The 25,208-nt window shown below is 40.4% G+C and overlaps 2 protein-coding genes across 15 annotated transcripts in view; both read right to left on the reverse strand.

Annotated features, from left to right (window-relative positions):
• Positions 1-9,204, reverse strand: part of MCF2L (MCF.2 cell line derived transforming sequence like) — a 115,686-nt gene extending 106,482 nt beyond the window's left edge. For 2 of the 7 annotated variants that reach the window (XM_083437618.1, XM_083437615.1), the window contains exons 1-2: positions 8,217-9,061; positions 3,919-4,108 (exon numbers count right to left, since the gene is read on the reverse strand). In XM_083437618.1, the coding sequence (XP_083293744.1) occupies positions 3,919-4,087 (169 nt within the window). In that variant the 5' untranslated portion in view covers positions 4,088-4,108; positions 8,217-9,061. The other 5 variants (XM_083437619.1, XM_083437627.1, XM_083437626.1 and 2 more) reach the window with 4 other exon arrangements.
• A 3,648-nt stretch (positions 9,205-12,852) lies between these two features.
• Positions 12,853-25,208, reverse strand: part of ATP11A (ATPase phospholipid transporting 11A) — a 112,259-nt gene continuing 99,903 nt past the window's right edge. For 2 of the 8 annotated variants that reach the window (XM_083437636.1, XM_083437637.1), the window contains exons 27-30: positions 25,017-25,120; positions 23,896-24,061; positions 18,675-18,779; positions 12,853-17,312 (exon numbers count right to left, since the gene is read on the reverse strand). In XM_083437636.1, the coding sequence (XP_083293762.1) occupies positions 18,690-18,779; positions 23,896-24,061; positions 25,017-25,120 (360 nt within the window). In that variant the 3' untranslated portion in view covers positions 12,853-17,312; positions 18,675-18,689. Of the gene's footprint in view, positions 17,313-18,674; positions 18,780-20,425; positions 22,966-23,305; positions 24,062-25,016; positions 25,121-25,208 lie in introns of those variants that run through there. The other 6 variants (XM_083437634.1, XM_083437635.1, XR_014510435.1 and 3 more) reach the window with 4 other exon arrangements.

Consider the following 25,208-nt stretch of genomic DNA (forward strand, 5'->3'; position numbering starts at 1 on the left):
GCACCTCTGCAGGGATGGAAATACACAATTTAGGGGCTGCCATAGAGAAAAACCTCTCCCAGGCAACATTTCCAGCACTCCAAGAAAGGTGGAACTATCAAGAAAGGTCCCTCTGAACACTTTGAGAGTTTGTAGGGAAAGCTCAGATATTTGAAGCTTTAAACACTAATGTCAGTGCCTTGAACTAGATCCAGAAAAGAACTGCAGGCAGTGCAAATGTTTTAGAAAAAGGGGTTAAGTAAATTCTAAATGGAACCACAGACCACAAGCTAGCTGCTGCATTCTGGACCAGTTGGAAGTTTCCGAATTGCTTTCAAGGGCAGCCCCAGGTAGAGTATGTTGCAATCTAGAAGCCGTACAGAGTACAAAATACAGTAACCAAGTAATACCTGCCCAACAGGGGCCATAGCTAGAAATAGGTACTCCTAATCACCAAGATCACTTGCGTCTCCAGGTAAAGACTGCTCAGGTCTATTAATGTCTGTTCCAAAAAATACCTGAACCGTGTGTGCTGAAGTTAACAAAACCCTACGTTTTCACATTCTTGGTCCACATTCATCTGGCTGAGGAAAGCTTTCTTCCAATTGTCCAAATTCACACACACACACCCCCCCATCATTTAAGCCATGGTGTGCATACTCCAGTTAGCATACTGGGCTAACTGGTACTGCAGCATATAAATGTGGATTAAAAAACCCATTTTAAAAATTACTGCAGAGTTCTCCTTTGAAGTATGGTTAGCTAATCTAATACTAAATAAAGCCAAGGTTAATTTCAAGGTAGTATCAAGTAAAGCAAGTCTCCTCAGGGAAATTACTGTTAGTTCCAAAAAAAGAGAAAGATATAAGCTGGCAGTAAACACAACATAAAATATTTTTTGAATACCTCACTTCATATTTATTATGTTGAGCCAGTCTAGCTTAAAGATTCAATTATCAGCACAAAATGTAGCAGTAAAACCTTGCACTTACTTAAGGACACCCTTTAAGGGTAAAATTAAGTGGTGATGGTCAAAGTAGTTAACTAAAAGCAATGAAAACTACAATTTTCATCCAAGCTGCCTTCCATTTAATTATTTTAGGAAATAAAAACCTGAATCTTGGGTAACTTAAATGGGAAGCATTACTACTTACGTATCACTAGTTCACAAAAAATTGAAAATCCAAGTTCTGCACCTGCAGGGGGTTGGACTAGATGACCCTCTGTGTCCCTACAATTCTAAGATTCTGTGATATACTCCTGATTTTCAGGAGGCAGTATGGGATTAATGAATGAAGCCTGTACTTAATAACTGGATTTAGCAAAACGTGTAATGCATAACAGACGACTTTCTGCCAGGGTGTGTGATTTCCTTTCTCATTTGAATTTCCACATTATTAAAATGACTACTATATTGATAATAAGCTAAGTTGAATCTGTTCCAAGATAATTAAAGAACACCTGCTGGAGTGCAGAATTACCATTCCTAGCAGTGTGCTGCTGAAGAAAGCTCTGCTGGATGTCAAACTAAGGGGAACTTCCCCCCAATCTTAACCCAGCTTGCCTGATGACTGTCTCCTCTCCCCCCCCCCCACTCATAAATATAATTGCTCAAGATTTCTAGAGCCTGTGAACATAGCAGCTGTGAAATGAAATTTACATAAATGTATAAAGTGACAATTTGCATTTTTAAAACAAGTTGAACAACTGACACACATACTGGCTGTGTTTGGACATGATAAACCATATTCTCCCCCCTGTATTTTCCCCTCAATGCAGCCAAAGCTTTTACTTTCCTTTTTAATAACTCTAACTTAGCATTATACACAACCTGACCTGTGGTTAATCTGAACCATGGTTATTGAAACAATGCAGCTTCATAACCATGGTTTGGCAATAGTTTAAGATTAACCAGTTTGTCAGGTATGGGTGAAATGACAAGCTGCAGCTAATCAAAAACAGAAGCAAAAGCTTCTGAAGTCCTCCTTGTGGTCATGCCACAGAGGAGGGGAGGATGCACCCAAGCTTGAGGCTCACAGAGGCTCTTTTCCATCAAAATAAACCATGGTTATATTGTGACATCTAACTGCAGCTATTACAGATTGATAGGCTCTCATTTTGCTTGCTGTATTTCCATTATATGCCCATTTAATATCCTATTATCAATTTCAAACTGTTTTGTTTCCCAATCACTAAATATCTTCTTATTTCTGTACCTTTAGCAAGGGAATCCTTTAAAGCCCTAAATGGCCTCAGTCCAGTATACCTGAAGGAGCGTCTCCACCTCCATCGTTCCGCCCGGACACTGAGGTCCAGTGCCGAGGGCCTTCTGGCAGTTCCCTCGCTGCGAGAAGCCAAGTTACAGGGAAGCAGGCAGAGGGCCTTCCCGGTAGTGGCACCCGCCCTGTGCAATGCCCTCCCACCAGATGTCCAAGAGAAAAACAACTACCAGACTTTTAGAAGACGTCTGAAGGCAGCCCTGTTTAGGGAAGCTTTTAATGTCACACCGACTACTGTATTTTAATATTTTGTTGGAAGCCGCCCAGAGTGGCTGGGGAAACCCAGCCAGATAGGCGGGGTATAAATAAATTATTATTATTATTCCTTTTCTAATTAAATATCTGCAGTGATGAAAAAGAAATGTTTATATCTATGTTCAGTACAGAGGCTTCCTACAGAGGCTTTCTAATGAGCAAAGGTTAATTATTATTTCATTTGAGTTTTTAGGTTGGGATGTGAACCTGATCCCTCTGGCCCCCATGTGCATTCACTCTGCACCTGAACATTTGGTACCAGGAAATGGATTTTTCTCTTGCAAATTTACATCGTCAAATGTAGATGACTTTATTCACCAGAATCCTATAATGTCCTTCCAGTATATGGTATCCATCCATTGCTAGCTATTTTCACCACCAAGTATTTCTGAACTGTACAGGAATTGCAGCAAACTCAAAAGCCTGTTTGTGCAATCAAGATAACTAAGCAGATTTCCCTAAAGCATTTTTTCAAATTTAGCCACTTATCATTTGCGGGGGAGGGGGGGGAGGTGTGTGTGCAAAATATCCCAGGATATTTTAATTCAGTTGTGTTCAAACACTTTATTAACCTGGCTAAGGAATGTGTCCTTGTGCAATACTTCCAGTTTTGAGTCTGATTCAACATTAACATCCTAGAGCTTCTGGACAGTATTATTGTCGGCTCACAATCAGAATGTTCATGGTGAATTTCAGGAAACTAAAATCTGCTTACATTGAATAAACCAGACAACCCTTTTGCTCTAAGTAGCTAGCTGCAGTGTATGGCATAAACGGGGGTGGGATGGGGGGAGGAAGCATCTGCAAAGTGGTAGACAATGGGGGGGACTCACTATTTTTCCAGAAACATGTCTACTGTACGCCAAATTAATTACCCTACCTACAAAGTATCAAACATTAGCTGAATAACCGTATTGAAAGGAAGTTCTGAAGTTCTAGGATGAAATGAAAAGGTGCAAATGCTAATCAAAAGATAACTTTATCACAAAACATAGAACTCATTTATCCTACATTTTACAGAAGCAGGAAATGGATGTGCTGATTGGAGACACAGAAGTGAGAGAACACAGGTGAGAGAGCACATATTACACGCAGGCAGAAAAGCTATTGGCACAGCATCACACATTTGTTAACAAATTACCTCCTTCCTGCTCTTAACACTTTTTCTGTCATAAACACCCCTCTCCTGTGCCGGTTCTATATGAATAGGAGAAACAGGAATATAGAGGTGAGTGTGAGAGGCCACAGGGTCAAAGATGTGGGAGGAAAGGAACTGAGTTTCCTAGCAACATTTAAAAAAATGTATTCCCTCCTTTGCCCATTTTCTTTGTGACTTTATATATGACATAGAGGAAGACTTGCTTTATTGTAAAGTGTTTCTAAGGTGTAGCACGGATTGCCTTACCTGGCTGTACTGCCAGCATCTTCTGCTTATCTTGCACAAGCCGGATGATGTCCGAAACCACAATGTGGTGATCCATATCTTCTTTCCCTTCATTAGGTTGATTATCTTTTGAAAAACAGCTGCAACTTCCATTTTCTTTACACAGGACAAACCTCCAGTAATTAGACATGAAAGTATCTTACTTCAGTTCCTACAATTTAAAAAGAGGAAAGAAAGTTTCTTCCACAAGCATGCTCATGTCCCCAGGTCTTCTGTACCTTGTAAAGTACAACACATCACCTAATTCTAAACTGGAGGCCACTTTGTAGGGACTGTTTCAAAAACTGGAATACAGATTTTGCATATTCTGTAGCCCTAACAAATATTTCATTTGTGCAAATGTTTTTAGACAAAAGACCAAGCTGCTGATAATTTTGCCCTTTGTAATGCTGTATATATTATCTCATAATGTAACATTCCTTTTCAGAAAATGATTTCTGGCATATTGAGAAGCATCAAATCACCTCTCACAAGCTGAACCTGGCAGGATTATAGAGATAGCTGGCAATGATTAGCCTAAATGTTCAATTTTCTGAAGAGTTATCAGGCCAGAAGTCACAGAGGCTACAATCCTATGTCCACTTCCCTGGGAGTAAATCCTACTGAACTGAATAGGGCTTACTTCTGAATAAACGCAAATAGGATAATGATTTACTAGTCAGAGTGCTTTTCTTATTTTTGGTTTCCTTCCAGAAACTTGTCATCAAGCTGAGGGCAGGAGGCTTTTTAAAATAAATAAATGTGTATGCAGAAGATAAAAAAATAGATCCTGGGTCTTTCAGCATTCTGGCAGCCTGTTTCTCAAAAGCAACAGCTCCAAAACCAAGAAAGCGATAACATACCCATATTGCACAAATTCTCGGCAGAGATGAATTTTGCCCAAGACAGAAGACATTTAAAATGCATTAAATTCCCTGTTTTCATCCATTTTTAACCAGGTGACAAACTAAAAGCCATATATAACCAAGGGCATTTCCAGTAGCAGCACCCTCATCTAGAAGTCTCCCCCCCCCCCCCCGGAAAGTCTGGCAGGCCGTTTCCTATGAATACTTTATTCATCTAGTTGACAAATAAAACTAAAAATTCTTCCAGAGGGCATACATGGAGCAAGGCTATTCTGCTGTTGGCTTGCTGCTTGTAGATTATTTTAAGGTTTGGAGATTCTCATTTTTAGCTGTTGAAATACTGTATTTTTATGGTTATGGGTATTGATGTTATATGTTGTGAGTTGTCCAAACGGTTCTGAGGAGCTACAAAAGCTTCACAAATCCAACCAAACCAAACCACATAATTTTGTAAAATTTAAATGGATATGAATTTTAAGGGGTATGAAATATACTTTAATATTTCAAGATATAAAGTTTATACCTCCCCCCAGCCTGCATTATTGTGCACCTTGCTAAAAAGTCACATATTTGGAAAACACAAGGAAAAGTGTATACAATTTCCAGTGGAACAATTCAAGAGAACTTCAGTAGCTCAGCAGCTCCAAGCAAAATGTAATTGCGAATTAAACTGAGACATGGCATTTTTTCCCAACCACACAAGAAAAAAGGGAGCAATTAACCTGAAAGAGATTGTTATTACATGATATCTCTTCACCCTACTGGTTGCCATCTCTTTGTAATATTTACTTCTATGAAAGAAGAAAAAAATATAGATTTTTAATACAGGACTCTTTCTTGAAATATAATGTACATTTTTTTAACACAGGACCAAGAGAATCAATTCAACAATTGCTTCCATTTAATGGGGTTGTACTGTATGCAGCGTTGTGCTTAATGGAATTTACTCACAAGTAAGTATGCCTGGCTGCACACCTTATCTGGGAGTAAACTCTGTTAAATACAGTGGAACTTAACTTGCAACATAACATAGGATTGGGCTTTTTCATTATCCATGGATATAAATTATATTTTTAGGCTGTGGTGCTAATAATCACCCTATGTCTCTGGGGAGGGTAAGGATCCAGCAAAAAGCACAGAAGAGGCAATGCTACTGCCATTAGAGGATCCTGAAACAAGGTGCTTCAGCGGCAAGAAGGCTGCCCAAGAATCCTATCCAGGTAGGTGATGTATACAACTTATACCTGGCTGACAGGTATTGCAGGGCTTTTTATGCGGCAATGGCTGTACACACTCCATTCCATTCTACTGCTCCCCAGATTGCCATTTGTTCATTAACTGCAATTTATGCACCTAAAAACAAACCACACTATCTATCCTTTCAGCACGTTAACTGATCCCATGGCTGCAACCTTACCACCAAACTGAGAGTTAAGTCTCATGAAAGTCAATGGGACTTAACTTCTGAATAGACATGCACAATATTACACTGTATACTAGTGGAGACTGGCCCATTAGGGAGAAAATGGCACACTGTCCCACCATCCTTCTCAGTCTAGCCTCAACCAGCCCCCAGCTCCCCCCCCATGCTTGACTTCTTGCTTACAAGCAGTCCAGAGGTTGGAACTGCATGTGGCAACCTCCTCTTCCTTAGTTTTGTTGCTGCGCTTGTGAAATTCAGCAGTCAGGCAGGGGGTGGAAGTAGAATTTGTTGGCTCTGGTTTAGGGTTGCCATATCTCAAAAAGTAAAAACCAGAACATCCTGAAAGTTGCTGAACATTTTTTAGGAAGATCCTAAGACCTGTTCTTGGCTTCTCTACCTTCCATATTCCCAGTTCCAATGGACACCAGCCACCACAAATTTATACCAATACACAGTAACTGAAGCATGTGACTCTAATTAGGCCTACTCAGACATGTATATCTGATGTGTATTTTAATATGTAATTTTATTTTATAATGTGCACTTTTTGAAACTACAAATTTCATTTCTATTTTGAATTTTTTTAAGTTCCCTAAGTTTTTTTAACATCTGATTTTCCTGGCAATTTTAATGTCTGTTTCATGTAAACAGCTTATTCGTGTTGATGACTAAGCAGTATATAAGAGTGTTCGAAACTCCCATTGTTCTAGGGGCATTTTGCAACAGGAAATTTCATTAGCGTGAGCAGTTTCTGAGTGTAGTACTGTGCCTAAGATTTCAGATTAAACCGTCAGAGTGGAAGGAAAGGAGATTTTTCTACCTCCCCACTTCCAGCTACTCCCTGAAGGCTGGGGAAAAGACCCTCCTAAGGATATTAAGGGGGTGGACAGGGGAAGGACTAGACCATGTGAAAAATGAACATAATATTTTAGCTGCAGTTCATTCATTTTCTGCTCTGTATTCTTGTTATAAAAAAAGCTCGCCTACACATTTTGTCGTTGTGCCTGTAACCTAGGTTTAAGATGCCATTTAGCTCCAAGCTCAGTTTCTAACATAGTTATATAAACTTGTTAAAATAAATTCTCATATTCCCACTTGCAGCTGGGACATTAAAGTTGATAGAGACAACATATCTTGCGAACCGTCCTGAGATCTTATGATGAAGTGCGGGATATGTCTAATAAATAAATGTGAAAGAGGAAGGGCAACACAGAACAGAGTCCAAGGTGTCTGTCCTTGTGCCTTTCAGCTGCTGTGTGAGCAAAAGGAATTTCAGCAAGTGCATCTTTTCTCACGGCAGCACCAACATCTAGGACATGGCAAGACACACCTGGTCTAATTCCCTCCAATACACAACAATGGACATTACAGGTGGACAACTCACTCTTGCTTTCAGGAAGCAGTCTTTTCACAGTTACTAAGGTAGGGAAGTCCCTTTTGAACTTAGTGGGACTTACGAGCAAGCAGGTGAAAGAGGGTGCATAGGAAGTCGCCATAGACCACGCCAGACCAATATCGTCTCTGAAGGAGCAATCTAGGGGTTTCAAGGCAGGAGTTTTCCCCAGGCCTACAGAAAGACAGAGCCTGAGGGGATTTAACCCGGCCCCTTTTGCATGCAAGGCAAAGCCCTCTCTTACCCCAGGGCTACGGCCCTTGCCTCCAATCCCCATCGACGAGCCGGTGCTCTGGAAGCAAAACTGGGTGTCCGAGGTTTTTCTCCAAACTCACAAAGGAACCGGTGGGGCGTGAGGGCGCGGGAAGCGCCGCTTTGCAGCTAACCTCCCCTCACCTTTCTTTCCCAGCAAAGGAGGGCGAGGAAACAAACACAGCACCCACCCACCCCAAACTAACGTGCACTGAGTAGGAGAGCCGGTAAAGGCGGGAGCAGCCGAGATTCAAATCATTCCCCCCACCCAACCCCCGGCTACCCCTTGACGAGGAGGAGCCGCCTGAACCCAAACAAACACACAAAGCACATGACTCGCGCTCACCTCCGGGGCCAGGATGCTGCTGCTGCTGCTGCTTTTTCTGAGGGCTGCGACGCTCCCCGGCCAGGTGCTCCCTCCTCGCCTAGCAGTCTTCCTCTTTTTCCGCGCCCTCCTTCACCCGCAAGTTCCTCTCCAGCCTACGGCCCGGGGAGGACCTGTCTCCTTTCTCCGGGGCAGCCCGCGACGCCGCGTGGAGTTGGCGCGAGCGGGAAAGCGGTAGCAGCACCGGCGGCGGCGGCGCCCCTCACCTCCTCAGCCTCGCCTGCATGCAAGCCGAGCGCCGCCCACTCCTTCCAGCCCACCGCTATTCCGGGCAGGAAGGGGAGCGGGGTGCCCAGGGCTCCTTTGTTGCCGGTGGGGGAAGAGGAGGAGGAGGAGGAGGATGCGCTGCACTGAGCAAAAAAAGGGACCTGAGCGGGTGGGAAAACGGAAGTAGCCCTGTGCTCGGCTCGTCGGCTCTTCCCTCCCTGTTGTTTCTCCTTTTGCAGGATGGAGTCAGGCTTAGGCGGCTGCAGTCCTGGTACCTGCTCCCCGCCCCCGGGAGTAAGCCCCGCTGGACTCAGCCGCGCGTACTTCTGAGCAGACCTGAATAACATCTCGGTCTTGCTTCTGCTTCTTTCTTACCCGTTATTCTAGCTTCCCTCCCGCTTTCCTTCTGGGCAGCTGCTGCTCACAAAGCCTCGGTTCCGAAGGTGTAGCATCAGCCCTGCCAAACCTCAGTTTACCTGGGAGCTGAATTCAACAGCTTTCTTCTGAGTAAACATGGTGTTGTAAACAAAAATTGCCCTTTCCCCTTATGGGGAACACAAGAGCCCTTATAGTGTCCTTTGTAGGTTCTCCATCTGTCCAAGAAAATAACAGAGGCCAACCAGAGAATATTGAGAAGCAAAGCAGCTAGTAAGCTGGATCTTTATTGATCTGTTGCAACTGGGTGCTCCCTCACTGGCAGGAAAGGAGGAGGAATCCAGAACAATGGCGTGCAAGGCCAAGACTTTTGAAATTCCCACCCTGTAGATCAAGACCACCCCCAGAAACATCATACATACATCACAGAAGGGGTGTAACCTAAGACCACCCTCCAGATACATCACACCTACATCACAAAAAAGGCGGCCTAAAACAGAAATTTGAATGTTGTTTTTCTCCTGTCATTGTTTGTCTCCTGTCTGGCAGGTTACTTGATTGGATTGCCTGGGGAGCCTGGCCAGTCTTTTGTAATGATAAATACTTAGTTCCTGGGCCAGGTCACAGGCTCACACCCTATTCATATCTTAAATGTGCCCTTAAGACAGGATTTGTGAATAAAGAGACAATGGGGAGGTTTCCCACATTGACCCTGCAGAGAAAACATTTGCTCAGTTTAGGAATCAAAATGGTTCCAGGTCAGTCTTCCTGTGCTGATCTATGTATGTGCTTGGTTGGTACACTTATGAACATTACCATATATCTAAGACCTCAAAATGCCTATCACAATGGTAAGGACTGTGCTGTGTAAATGGAGAGTTGTGTGCATGCATATGTGTGCAGACACACACTATCTCAACATAACACTTTACATGACACGTCTACTCTGAATATATCCGTCTCTATGTCTCTGAAACAAAATAAAGTTTTTGTCAAGAGCTGAGTTCTTGCCTGAAGCCACAGTGGTTTGAGGGGATGTGTGGGCAAAAGTGTCTTCCAGTGAGCTTGCCTGGCGGCAAGAGTGCTGTTATATACTGAAGTTCTCACCCTGGGCCAGCAGGGGGGGTACTGGGTTTAGTTTTCACTCAGGTCCACATATGCAAATAAGGGATTGAAAGTGACGTTCAGTGATTGGATAGTTACAGAAAATGGTTACTGTTGTGTTCTAGTGGAGCTCTATATAAGCAGGCTGGCTGAACCCTTCAGTTCAGTTCTGTTCTGGCCTGTGAATAAACAAGAGCTGTTTGAAGAATCACTGTGTCATCTGCTATGTTCACCCACAACTTAACAAGTGCTATATGGTAACTTGTGTCCAATTCATACTGCAGTTAGCCTTCCTTGTCAGCCACATGTCTAGGTGGCTTATTTCGGGGTGAGCAGGGAGGGAAACAATACACCAGACAATTTCACCCCCCCCCAAAAAAACTAGGAGAGAGAATGTGAGGTCCAGACCAGAGGGATGGAAAGGCAGCGACCTTCCAATTCTAGCCTTCACCATGCAAAGTGTGTGTTAATGTACATAATGAGCTATATAAAGGTCAAATTAACAACAACAAAAATAGTGTGAACACCAGGAAAAAAGAATAAAGATACAGTGCACAAGCAGATGAGAACAAATAAAACAGTTTACACTAGTTAAAAACTAGTGCAGAGCTTGCTTTCTCAAAAGTCTGTTTTACCCATGTATCATTGACACCATAGATTCGGGGGGAAATAAGGGTTAGATAGAGTAAGAACAGATGACAATGTGACTATAGTCAAGTATTTAGGAGAAGTGATGCTGAGAATTTCCCTAAAAGTAGGGGAAGTAGGGAAGAGACAAAATAAATACTTTAGGGTGTGTTTGTTCACTCATCCTTGAAGGACCCTCTTGCTAGTCTTGTTTCTGACCTTTAGATATTACTTCCTGTTCGACAACCAATGGAAAGCTTTTTTACTGGTTGCTATAGAAGCATCTGGAAACTAATTGTGGAAAGCATTTGGAAAAAATGTTTTACTGGTTGCTGGTTTGATTTTTCTGCCCAGAAAGCCTGAAAAGGTTTCATGCTGAGCCGTGCACACTGATAAAATCAGAAATTAGACCAGAGTTACAGCCTAGATGGCGAACCATCTAGTGTACACAAAGTAGTGTACACAAAGCAGTGTTTCTGTTCCTCCAGGGCTGTTTTCATCCTTTGCCATCAAATACTCATGAAAAATAAGAGGGGGGAAAGCCACTATGTGAATAATGTAAAAGAATAAAGGGTAACGTATGGTAAATATTTTTTCAGATCAATTTAAGTTATCTCTTTATTTCACCTTTTAGCAATAAGCACCCAATCCTGCTCTGCTAATCACAACTGCAGAATGAATTACCGTATTTTTTGCTCTATAAGACTAACTTTTTCCCTCCTTAAAAGTAAGGGGAAATGTGTGTGCGTCTTATGGAGCAAATGCAGGCTGCGCAGCTATCCCAGAAGCCAGAACAGAAAGAGGGATTTGTGTTTTCACTACGCAGCGATCACTCTTGCTGTTCTGGCTTCTGAGATTCATAATATTTGTTTTCTTGTTTTCCTCCTCCAAAAACTAGGTGCGTCTTGTGGTCTGGTGCGTCTTATAGAGCGAAAAATACGGTAATTCTTACTTCTCACTTTAGACAAACCAACATGCTTCTTTATTGCTGGCTGCGTAGAGTACAACTGATACTGAAAAGTAGAACAAAGGAAAGTTTAAGGCATGGAGTCTTAACTCCAGACGATAATACAAAATTCTACCTCTTCAAAGGTTATATAATAATAATAATAATAATTTATTATTTATACCCCACCCATCTGGCTGGGTTTCCCCAGCCACTCTGGGCAGCTTCCAACAAAACACTAAAATACAATAACCTATTAAACATTAAAAACTTCCCTAAACAGGGCTGCCTTCAGATGTCTTCTAAAAGTCTGGTAGTTATTTTTCTCTTTGACATCTGGCGGGAGGACGTTCCACAGGGCGGGTGCCACTACCGAGAAGGCCCTCTGCCTGGTTCCCTGTAACTTGGCTTCTCGCAGCGAGGGAACTGCCAAAAGGCACTCGGTGCTGGACCTCAGTGTCCGGGCAGAATGATGGAGGTGTTACAGGCAGTTGTTTTTTCAACATCAATTATTGGGTGCTCGTGATCATGAAAAACCCGCCCTCACGAAGGGAACGTCTTGAGTGAGCAGCCTTTTGGGGCTCTTGCAGAGGATGCTTTCATTGTGCATTGTTCACCTTGCATTGTTCACTGAATTTTTTCAGAGGGTTTCTGCTCTTTACATTGTTCCTGTTCTTAATACAAATTGCCATTCTTTAAATGGAGGCAGCCACTCCCTGTCATGTCACAGATAAAAAAAAACAAATTCCATGTCCCCCCAAGAGGCTAGATTTTAAGGTACCACAATCTAACATACGGCAGTGGGCTGTTTTCTTGACACGCTATGATTTTAGTCCACACAAGAACATCAGGAGGAACTAAATTTCATTCTGTTATGACAACAGAAGTGTTTCTAAATATGAAGCTTAAAGTAGTTCTTCTTTCAGTCTGTTCATAACACCTACATCTTCTCTCTGAGTTTCTTCATCCAAAGTTAGGGCTGATTTTGGGTCCTGAAAATCCTGCTATAATGTGTGAGTCCGTATAGGAAAGTTTGCCCTGTGCAGGAATTAGCATTCTCACATCTTCACTGGTTAAAAAGCAACCACCATGGGGAATTAAAATAATCTAGCACTGTACACACCGTTTTGAGATTTAATGTGACTAACTGAAAGCTCCCACAGTTGATGCACTAACGGAAACTATGTGGAACTATATGCCTGCAGCGTATAAACAAATGGGCAAAACTGCAATTAGAAATCAAAATGTCTGTTGAATGCAACATTTTCATTTTGAATTGAATATATTTCCCTCTTCTCCTCTAAATGACTTACCAGTAAAAACAAGCACACACTCCAAAACAAATATGCAAATTTTATTTTATTGCAAGCAGATTTAAACATCTACTGCTTTATACAATCTACAGAAAGTTCAAAAATATTAATATAAAGAATTCATGTTTAGGTATTTACGGAAAAGAAAGTTTAAAAACAGCACTGAAAATAAACTTTACAGTAATGCACATGTATATCATATATATATTTATATTTATTTATATTCTTAGTATTTGAGACTGCTTTGATCCAGTTAATGAAGTGTTATAGCTTAGTCTAAACAGTAGTTTTGAAGGCTGAATTATCATCAGATAAGTGCACCTATCATTATACCATTTAAAATACATGTCAGTATTTGGTGCTGATGAGTAAAGATATTTTAATGATTAATGCACTGATAACTATGATCCACCATTCCCAAAAAGCTGTTTGTTTGTTTTTGCCAATTACACATTACAGACTGAAAGAATATTGATAGTGCATACAAGACAGAATTTTGTTCAGACACAATGTACAATTAAAATTCTGTACTCCTTTCGACAAAGGTAAAGCTGTATAAACTGAAGTGTGCAATTGTGCAATGTACAATCATGTACACATTTCTCTCTTATAATACTTTGACAGAATTCCATTAAAGCTGCTCAACATGATCTCGCTGATATCACCAACAAGTGCAGTTTCCTTCGTTTGATACTTGCATTACAGTGGAATAAATAGGCTGATGCAAGCAAGTGAATAAATGGTATACTGTATATTAAAGAGATGAATAAATTAATAATTACTGAGGGCCATCAAAATTATCTGAATATTACTGCTAGCTACTCTAAAGAATAAGTAGTTTCAATGGATGTATATGTTTTAGTCTTAATGAATATTTGGTTGATGCCCTCCAGTTCCAACACATTTATGAAAGCATTTGAAACGTTTTCACATTAGAGGTTGAACAATTCAGACAAGGCCATTTGTGTGACACGGAATGGAGTTTCCCACTTCATATAAATTTCTATCAATTTTACATTTTTGACTCGGGTCGCAACGCTACTATTGATTGTTGGTTGTTGCGCCTGACTAATTCTCCTAATCCAGCTGGGTGCATGGAAATATGTTTCTGTACATTGATCATCCTTCTAGAATGATTTCCTCCTCTCTCACTTGGTCCCCAAATGCACATGAAAAATCCTCTGCATCCATCACCAACAGTGACACAAGCACATTGCTGAACAGATGATCAAATTCTGGCAGTTCAGACACTCTGATCTTCCAAGGGTAATGGAGTAAATCTAGGTTATGCCTCACCACTGACAGCATCAGTCATTTACTCAGCTGGGCAGATCCTCATGTGTAGAAAAGGAGTGACCAGCCTGTGGCCCTTCGGATGTGGTTGAGACTCCAGCTCCCATCAGTCCCAATGAGCATAGCCAATGTTCAGGAATAACGGAAGTTGCGTTCCAGCAACATCTGGAAGGTCCTAGGTTTTCTCATCCTTTGCAGCATGTCTGCACCAAATTGCTATGCACAAGAATATCTAAGGCCTACTAGTTTAGCTTCTGTCTTACACCTGTACATCTATTGCAGAAAGAAAATGAAGGCCTATAGAGCCTTTCCTTTCCCCCCATTTAAACAGTGTATTTTTAAAGCTCTGATTGCTTAATGGAAGCAGAATTCCTCCTTTAAATTCAAAAATATCCTCCTAGTGGTGCAGCAATAAAACTACTAGCACATTTGCAGAGCTAAGCAGGGTCTGGTGTGGTTTCAAACTGGATGGGTGTTGAGATTCCTGCATGACAAGGGGTTGGACTAGACAAGCCTTAGGGTCCCTTCCAACTGTACAGTTCTATGTTTCTATGATTTCTCCTTCTAATGCAATACAATCAATCATAAGTGTTTGTTTTCTTTTTTTAAAAAAAACTACCATTAAATATTTCAGCCTGTTGAAAGATCATTCACTTTTTAGGAAACAGTTGAGATGCAAGCATATTGCAGTAAACCATTTTTGTTAGTAGGCAGAGCAGGAATGCAGCATTTTCAAATCATCAAGCAAAGGGTCTTCTTACTTAAGGCTAAAAAGATGGAAATGAACAAAACAAAAACAAGGAACTGGTAGAAAGCTTCATGGAATAAAAATGTAAGAATAGTAGATAGCAGCAACTGGTAGTAAGCAGAATGAATCACATTAAAAGCTATTATTCACAAGCAAAAGCAAAAAAGCATTTTTTTAAAAAAATCAGTAGCTTTGGATGATTCTGAAACAACAAACCTATTTCTAATTTTAACATTCATCAGAATTTCAACATTCAACCACAATTCCACTATAAGCTAAACTCTGATCCAAAACTCATAGGTATAAAAAAACTCTCTAAAACATACAATTAAAAAACAATAGAAATGTTGTGTTAACAAATGTATGCATATAACAGATATATAAATAGCTACAGTATTGAAAAATATTTCAGTGCAAAGGCAATTTTAAGATTTCTAAAAAACCCATTAAAAATAATTTTGTTAACTACACCCGAACAGGAGATTTGTCACTACTACAGGTATAAAATCAATACTCACATCAAGTTAATTTTTAAAAAATATATATTTGTAACCAGTGTTTTATGTAGGGGACATTTCTACAAGACATTCAAGTATGTAATGTCAAATAAATATTAACTTCCGGTATATTACTATCCGTATGTGAACAACACTGGAAATGGAAAGTGCTTCATTTTAAATGACAAACGCTGAGATGTTGTGCGTTATGAGGGGGGTGAGACTTGAGAAGTATGGGAACTACCATCAGATTCTCTGTCTCTGTAATCTTTGGTATAATAAAATGTTCACAATTTGCCTTTCAAAGCATTATGTTCCCATCTCCCCCAAATCTCTGTTCAGGGAAGGCGAGAGAGAGAACCTGTGCATTTTCTTCCACACGCAAACTTTTTTCCCCTATCAAGTAATCCTTCGGCAAAGTTGACACCCTAAATAAAACACTGGGAGAAAAGAAACAGAACTGATCTGTGTATGCTATTATCAAAACCAGTACACAGCAAAACTAGAGCCACGAATAGAGCCGAAGTACAAGCTGGCTGTAATGATTTAAAACGACAGATAAAGCGTTTGCATAATCATGCACATATTTTTTCTTTTCTGAAGAATGGTTGAATTCACATTCAAAAAGGAGGAAGGGGGAAACTTAACCTAGTGGTCATTACCAAATATAAGTAGTCACTAAGTAGACATTCTGTTAAACATTCTGTCTCCCTCTCCCTTTCAAAGTTCAAATCAAAAATTAAAAACCAGCATTTAAAATACAGTATTATCTAGTTGAGCTGTTATGGAAGCAATTACTTCCTTTCCACAACAGGGAAAAAACAAAAAAAAAACTTCGGGTAGCACAGCACTTCCTAATACATCCGTACTCTACTTTAGAGGTAGCAGAATGGTAGAATACTGGTTCGTTCTTTAAATTTCTAAGACTAAATTCTTAAATTCAGTAATTATTTTCAACTCAATACCTACAGTGGCCACTTCACTCGTTTGCTAGCCAGCTTGACTTCCCAAAGGTCTGTAGGCAGTCTAAGTAAAAATGTATTGGTCTAAAGTGTAGGGAAGGGTGCTGGGTCTTAAAATCACACATAGACGTCCTACTTGGTGACTTACAATAAAATGGATATTAGAGAGTGTTTCTTGAAAGCAGATTTGCACAGAGGAAACACCAGTTTGTTCTACAGAGAGAGCAAAGAAAAGACAAACACCAGTCAGAAACAGCACCTGTGAAATGTGTTCTTGACGACTTTCACTGGGGGGTCTGAGACCATTGCTTACTTAGAGGGCTGACAAAATTTTAACCACTGATCTCAGAAGAGGACGTTTGACTAAAGCAGGACTCTTTCAAGTAATAAAGGAAAAGAGATGATGGGAGTCAATAAACATACAAAGGCTTTTGACAGGATGGAGTGAAATTACAGTGCTGTTCATCCTCACAGTGCCAGACTGTGTAGAAAAATCCATTGCTTCAACAGTTTAGAACATAATAAGGAAGGGCAAGACTCCTGGGAAAAGAGTTGTACTCCATGCTCTTTGATCCAGTTTGTCAGACTATTACATCGGACAGTTAAAGCCAGCAAAATTTCAATCAGTGCTGTTAAATGGTCATTTGCAGATGTAGTAGTAGCGGGGCTTGGAATGAGAGGGAGGAATAGTTGCTAGTTCTTAAAGGCTTGAGTTGGTGATCTCTCATAGGGATGTTTCCAGACCTGAACCCTGTTGGTAGTACCTGGCACTGGAATCACAACGCTTGTTATTGGAATAGCCAAAGATGGAAGGGAGTACTGAATAATCATAGTTTCTCCAATGTGTAAACATTGTTTTTTTAGAATGAGAACTAGACCTTCTTGCTGGGGTATGTTTGCAGTCATTGCTCCTGTATCTTGGACTCTTCAGAGAGGCAAGAGGTGTGAATTCTGAAAAATGGTCCCGACCATGGCTTGATTTATTCTGCCAAGAAAACAAGTAATAGGTTATGAAGCTGCCATCATAGTAATTAACTGAAAGGCTTTAAGGTGGTACCTAGCATAGGGGCAATATGGCCAGATGGAGACATATAAATTGCCAATAGAGCGCCACTGTTTGGCTCATTTAAAAATGCAGACACAGCCTCAACAGAGGAGTAATTTCAATTTATTTTAATTCACAATTTCGTCTTCTTTTACATACAGAACAACTTTTCGTTAACATTTTGCTTAGGAGAAATAAGATACTCGGATATGAACCACTTTTTATCCTGCCTTTTGGATGTCTGATAATCTTTTGATATTTGGGATGACTGATATGGTTGATATTTTTCTCAGTAGCTAGCAGATAAATTTAAATTGATAAGTTAATTTATACTGTCCTTACTGTTTCTAGCCTGTATTTAGGAAATGTCCGGAAGGCTATTCTGCACCAGAACAGATGGGAATTTGAATACACTCTCTTGATCTCCATGGAGCGTGTTACTTTATAGAAGCTATTTTAGGAATCCCAATCATCTGGGCATTTGTGCCACTTTGGAAATTAAAGCACTTCCTTTTCTGAGGGCTGTTTTTATCTTCGAATAAATGTGTGGCTGAGATGAAATACTTTTGCTTCTTGCTAATACTTGTGACTTGTAAAAAACCAAGTTGCAAATGTTCCCTGTGGGGAGATATGAAGACTCTAGCAGATTTATGTGGCCTTGAGCATCTGCTTTCCCCCAATTCCTGGGAGTCTGTAGCCTTTGCCTTACATTTGTTTAGCCAGGCTAAAAGCTGATGCCGTTTGAAATTTTGCTTTATCATATTTCCACATCCAAAGGTAAAAGACAGGGCACTGAGAAGACAGGACCCAATATCATGAATTCATGATATTTGGAAATTATGCAGATATATTTGAGGGGGGCAAATGGGATTCTGAATTCTGCTCAAACCAATGTTACTAATTTAATCTGAATCCAAATACTTGTGGCTTATGCTTAGTCACCGAATCTCATTTGAAGAATAGCGATTGACACAAAACAGCTTACAATTCATATTTAATTAAAGCTGCAACCATGCACATAAATCCTATTAGAATCAGAGTAAAAAAAGAAATCAGAACAAAACATGCAGCTTCTAAATCTCAACCTTCCCAGAAGACACACCCAAAATACTACACAAAGAACCCCAAAACTTACCTGTGCTCTGAAATGCATTGAGAACAGATTGCAATATCAAAAACTGCAGAGATTATAATTAATTTGATAAGGCACAGCAAAAACTCTGGAGGAAGAAGTTTTCTCTTTGAAAACACCACAGCACACCAACAGAAATTGCCAAACGGTAACACGTGCAATACTGTTACCTATCAATGATCTAATTATGCCTCGGAAGCAGAAAGGGGTCCTTCAAGGAGTGGCCCATCGTTGTTCGCCAGTGCATTAAGGGCAGTTTTATGTTTCGTAATCTTCTGCAAGGATGAGGAAAAACACTGAGACTATTGCTCAATATGGACATCTCACGGTATTGGAGAGGAAAATAACAAGTGCAGTGTTAGGATGGCTAACATATGCCAAATCATCAACACTGTTAATAAGAAATGAACAAACGAACAAGAAGCAGTTATTGTATTAGAGTTTACTAGCAGATGTATATTATTTCAGACCCTCCGTGTCCTATTTACAGTGGAAATGGGGGGAAAGTGCATTTGAGATTATTGTTTGCAACAGCCTTAAAGTCCTACAACGTTTGTCCCAGTTGCAAATGGACTGTCCCTTTCTACTTCTGGAGAGGGCGTTAGCTTCTTAAGTAGGAGGTAATCTTCTAATATGTCCATGTCAAGGCCAATATGAAGGTCACCCTATATGTATCATTTAACTACCACCATCACAGGATTTAAACTCTTATCACATTGTTTCATATTTACTGCTTGACATTTTAATTAAAGGAAGACGTTTTGAGGTTTTTAGCAGATTCATGTAAATGAGGAAAGGGTATAGCAATTCAGTGTTCTTGAAACTGGCATCAAGTTTACACTAAGAGTCTTAATGTTAAAAAGGAGGAAAGAAGAATTAAGCAGAAAAGTTAACACATAAAAACAAATCTGTAATTAAAAATAAGGATAATTATGTATAGTAGGCATACGCTGGAATGAAAGAATGCCTTATCACCAGCTAAATATTCAAATTAGATGAATATTGTGACTGGGGTCATAACTCTTGAAACAGAAAACAGAAACAAGATTTGGCTTGTAGTTTACCAAAAGAGACAGATTCCTCCAAAGCTTTTGCAGATTCATTGATTATAATATCCCAAAGCAGTTTGCACAAATATCAATATTAAACATTCTGAAAACACCAACAGCAAAAGAAGACTTTAAAAAGTCAGGTTTTGTTTTTTTTAAAAAAACAACCCTGTAGAGTCATGAAACAGTGATCTTGCTCACCACATACAGAGCTGAATATAAAGCGAGAAACACAATGAATTGGGAATTTGTTAAAATGGAAAGAGAAAAGCTGAAGAATACAGTTAAATTTCTAAGTTCAAACCAGGTCATGTACAAACTACCCTGGTTTCTGATCTGGGTTTGCAGGAAAAGCACAAACCATAGTTTGCAGGTGAGAATGAAGTCCCAAACTTTGGTTTGCCTCAGACCAGGAAATAAAACAGCAAAATGACACGTGTAAGGATGGTGTGCACAAGCCTCAAGATCTAACCAGACTTGTGTACATCTGAACTACCCAATTGCTCAGGAGCTCCCATCACACTTGTGTCTGACAAACAATCCACTGAGGTGATTGCCACTCACAATGCAAGCACAATGTGCATTGATCTATCAAGAACCATCATTACTTAAAATGGACAGTTCTTGCAATGCATATTATGCTATTCACATACAAGGAATGACCAGTTAAGTGCACATAACTATTTATGGTATACAGATACTTTTAGAAAAGCGAAGAGAGGGAATGTCGACAGAACATGTTGTAAGTACCAAGAGGTTTAACATACAGTTTGGATATGAAGTATGACTAACATCATATGAACTGTGGACACACTTTCTAAAGTCCTCTGAACGAAATGGCCAAGCATGCAGAAAGGCAGGGAAAAAATCACCTTTTGCTCCATTAGAAACTTAGACTGCTTGAAGTCTGAGAAAGCATAAAGATGGTGGACTGCTCAACAGAAAGGCACTGATGTTTAGTCTGATTTCCCCCAGAAGGTTGAAGAAAGTACCCGTGTACATCATTTACAGTTTAAAGCAAGGTAGCAGTTATTTAGGAAAAGGAGGTTGGAAGACAGGAGCATATTGGGAGAGGGAAAAGAAGAAACACAAGGAATAAATCTGATTAAATGCTAAAGGCTTTCTAGAGCATATTACAAATACAAGCATCAAGTTGCCTAGGAAGGAAATACTAGACAGTTCTTATTCCACCCATTAGAGTTGTCACTTAAAACTTGCAATACCAGACTTCTTAAAATCACAGCACATAGTTCCCTTACTATGCCCTTTTCTAGATGTCTTGCTCAAGTAGACAGACATCCAGTGTGTTAATAGTTTTTACCAGCTTCTGTTAGGTGACCACCATAACTCTAAGGGCAACTGTCAAAATGCTAAGGGATTGTTCAGCTTCCTAATCTACTGAATTATTTCCATACTATTCCTGTAATTTTTTTACAGGCTACAGTACGCTAATTTGGTTCTTGGCTTTGAACTTCAAGCTATTCCCATGGTCCAGTTATGATTACCAAAAATTGGGTCATTCAGATTGTTACATAAAAGTCAGTACGATGTGGATTATACAGGCGAGCAAGATTTTCTTTTACATAATATCTAAATATTGATGATCTCTCTAAAATCATCAGCTGGGGATTAACAAGAAGGCAACTCATTCAAGGCATTCAATACTAGGTGGGGGTGATTTTGGCAGGGCAAAACCCTCTCCAAATACTGGTATTTTAATCTGGCTAGGAACTCTGATCTTAGGGTCGCCATATTTCAAAAAGTAAAATTTCTGACACCCACAAAGTTGTTGAGCTAGTGATTTTTAGCTTTCGTAGCTGTTTCTTTTTCCATCGTGTTGCCATACAGGACATGTCACGAATTTTCCTGACGTATGGCAAGCCTACTAATCTTAAACATTGTGGCTTGCAATTTATTTACTATGTGTAACCATCGGCAAACTGATGGCAGTGTTTGTTTCAGCGCTGCAAAAGCTTTGTATCTTCAATTCTTTGCGAACAATTAATTGGCCTAGTCCAGATGAAATTCTCTCCTACCTCTCTTTACACACAGCAGAGGAATGAAATTGCATCTTTCAACCCCAACCCAGCAGTCAGGTATGTCTGCCTTGCCTCCAACACCACTAGAGATTCATGCAAACTGAATAGGCTATACACAGGCAAATCCAATGTACGGTATATAAATGCAAATTGTGCAATTGATTTCCTCTTCAAAAGCCCAGGAATTATCTGCTTGAATTAGGACCAGGCAAGTTGGATTTTACATGTGTACATCCTACTCAAGGGCTACAGTTTACTCAGGATAGGGGTATCTAAATTCTACTAGAACAGGAGCACTTGGTGAGTGATCTTATTTTCTCCCACAGCACATAAGGAAGTGGTAAGTGAGAATAGTGTCCAAACCAGGTAGACTTTCATTTTCAAATTATCAACACAAGAAGAGAAGCCACAGGTGTATGAAACTAATTTGACGCTTCATCATGTATCTACACAGATATTTGAAATTCAAGAATATTTTTAGCTATTCATCAAACAGAGGGAATTAAAGAAACAACAGATTAATGAAGGAGATGAAATACTGCTAACAGAAATATGATGCAGTTTTCATTAAACAATGTCTTTAATATGAAATGCATCTGTTGAAATTTCAGGACAATCTTTCTAGAAACTAGGCTTCAGAAACAAGCAGCTTCAGTGTTCTAGTTAAACATGCAACACACGTTATCATTCAAAGTTCACTATAATTTCTAAATTGACAATGTACTAAATTGTACTGATGGTTCCAGTTATTATCTTTAATGGATGATTTTTTAATTTATTTTGCCTAAAAATACTTTGCATACCTGAATTTGCTTCCTCTCATTTTTTAATCATGTTTATTATATTCTAAGCCAGTATTCTAGATTGAAAGCTTCTTCAAATACAATGGGCAATAAAGTGATACATAAATGTAGGAAATAAAACTCAGCGGAGTTGTTTGGAAGGAGGGAGCTGAAGCTATCAATGCTAATTTGAATAGGTTACCATTATAAGTTAACAAAGTTTAAAACAGGCTGCTGAACAGTTTCATGTTGTTTTGTGCCACTAAAAATAAGAGAAAGGGGACTTTGGGGGGGGGGAGGTTATTAGAAAATTAACAAATATCAGCCCTGCATCTGTTTGAACTTGCACTTTTCCCAGATACTTATTATACTTTCTTATCCACCTACCCAAGGTGCGTTACAACGATATGAAAATACAATAAAATCAGTTAAGCAATTTACAATCGGAAAATAAGGGTGCCTGCATAGTGTTAGGTGCACCTCTGTGTGTTTGTGGGGGGTGGGGATAACACAGCTTAGAGGCTGCTACAGGGAAAAGACCTCTCTCACTGTCATGTGGCCCGCACCTCTGCTAATTGGACGCGGGTGGCGCTGTGGGTTAAAGCCTCAGTGCCTAGGGGTTGCCGATCAAAAGGTCGGCGGTTCGAATCCCCGCGGCGGGGTGCGCTCCCGTTGTTCGGTCCCAGCGCCTGCCAACCTAGCAGTTCGAAAGCACCCCCGGGTGCAAGTAGATAAATAGGGACCGCTTTATAGCGGGAAGGTAAACGGCGTTTCCGTGTGCGGCTCTGGCTCGCCAGAGCAGCTTTGTCACGCTGGCCACGTGACCCGGAAGTGTCTTCGGACAGCGCTGGCCCCCGGCCTCTTTGAGTGAGATGGGCGCACAACCCTAGAGTCTGTCAAGACTGGCCCGTACGGGCAGGGGTACCTTTACCTTTAGAGAAGGAGATTGTCTTTCAGACATTTGAAAGCTAAGACATTTAGGGCTTTTAAACACTAATGTGAGCACCCTAAATTCAGACTGGAAACAAAACAGTGCAGCTGTTTTAGAACGGAGGTTATGTGAGTTTAAATGTTTGTGTATATCTGTATTAACTCGCATCCTGGGGCTTTTTCGTATCTGGAAGCATGCAGCAGTGTGCTAGCTAATGGGGGTTTTTTTTGGGGGGGGGGGTGGCAGGATATAAACCGAGTAAAATAAATAGATATAAATTTATTGGAAAGCAAATCTCACACACCACCCTTGGCCACCTCACAACCATCAGGTGTGCTCACACCAGAACTCACTGAAATTAGAAACAATTCTGAAAACGCGAGAGAAAAATGGAAGCCACTTTGGTGACTTAGAGGGCAGGTTTTCAGCGGGGCACTAGTACTAACCTTAAGCGTGCAAATCCAGCCACACTTGTTTGTATAAATAAGTCCCATTTGACCTCGGTGGAACTGAGCAGACTTCTCTGAGATTGGGCTATAAATCTAAGATTAGGCATCCATCATCAATTATCAAGACTATGGGATGTTTACCTGGGTTCTTTCTGTTGCTGTAGGCCATAATTGCCTGCATAAAATTTTCTTCAGAACATCTGGAAGAAGGCTCACCGTTATGAGCATAATAATACCCAGCCATGCAGGACCGCTAGACAGCATTTGCATGAACACATAGTACATCCTCTGGTAATTGAGAAAAGGCCTAATTGGGCAGAAGAAAAACAGAACACAACCATGGTGGATAAATGAAATCGAACTCAAAATATAGATGGTTTCAGCATGCAGGAATAATAATAATAATAATAATGTTTGCTTATTTATTTATACCCCACTCATCTGGTTGGGTTTCCCCAGCCACTCTGGATGGTACCCAACAGAATATTAAAAACACGAGAAAACATCAACCATTAAAAACTTCCCTGAAGTTAGTCTTCTAATGTCTTCTGAAGCCTTCAGATGTCTTCTAAAAATCAGAGAGTTGTTTATTTCCTTGACATGTGATGGGAGGGCGTTCCACAGGGCGGACGCCACCACCGAGAAGGCCCTCTGCCTGGTTCCCTGTAAGCTCACTTGTCGCAGTGAGGGAACCACCAGAAGGGCCTCGGAGCTGGACCTCAGTGTCCGGGCTGAACGATGGGGGTGGAGACGCTCCTTCAGGTATACTGAGCCAAGGCCATTTAGGGCTTTAAAGGTCAGCACCAACACTTTGAATTGTGCTCAGAAATGTACTGGGAGCCAATGTAGGTCTTTCAGGACTGGTGTTATAAGGTCTCGGTGGCCATTCTTATTCTTATTCTTACCTCACTGTCAAATTGTGGCTAGGTTCAAGGTATTAGTGTTTCATAAAATTTCTCTTTGCATTAAGAACATTAGAATAGCCTGCTGGGTCAAGCCTAGCTAGTCCAGCCTGCTGTTCTACGGGTCACCCAAAAGCAGAACCTAAGTGCAACAGCACTCTGCCCCCTTGTGACTCTCAGCAACTGGAATTAAGAAGCATATTGTCTCAGACAGCAGAGGCAGATTAGAGGCATTGTGGCTAGGGCTATGCTGCCTGAAGTGTGGGTTATTAATATTTTTAAATAAATAAATAGTCTGCCACCCCTTGTATGCGATTCCAGAAGTGGCATTTTCAATTATGCTTCACAGGTGTTTCTTACCAGATGATCCCTCCCCAGAGAAGGGAAAAGACAATGTAGAAAAGCAGTGATCCCCAGATCACAAAGTGATTGATCCAAGTCCAGTAGTGTGTATCCAGTGCAAGCTGTAAAAATGTATATATATATATTTAGATCATCGCCTGAGGATAGATGGCAATATGAATATGTGAGTATTCAGTTTCCCACATACAT

Source organism: Podarcis tiliguerta (assembly GCF_965153285.1).
Source record: "Podarcis tiliguerta genome assembly, chromosome: 4".
Taxonomy (NCBI): Eukaryota; Metazoa; Chordata; class Lepidosauria; order Squamata; family Lacertidae; genus Podarcis; species Podarcis tiliguerta.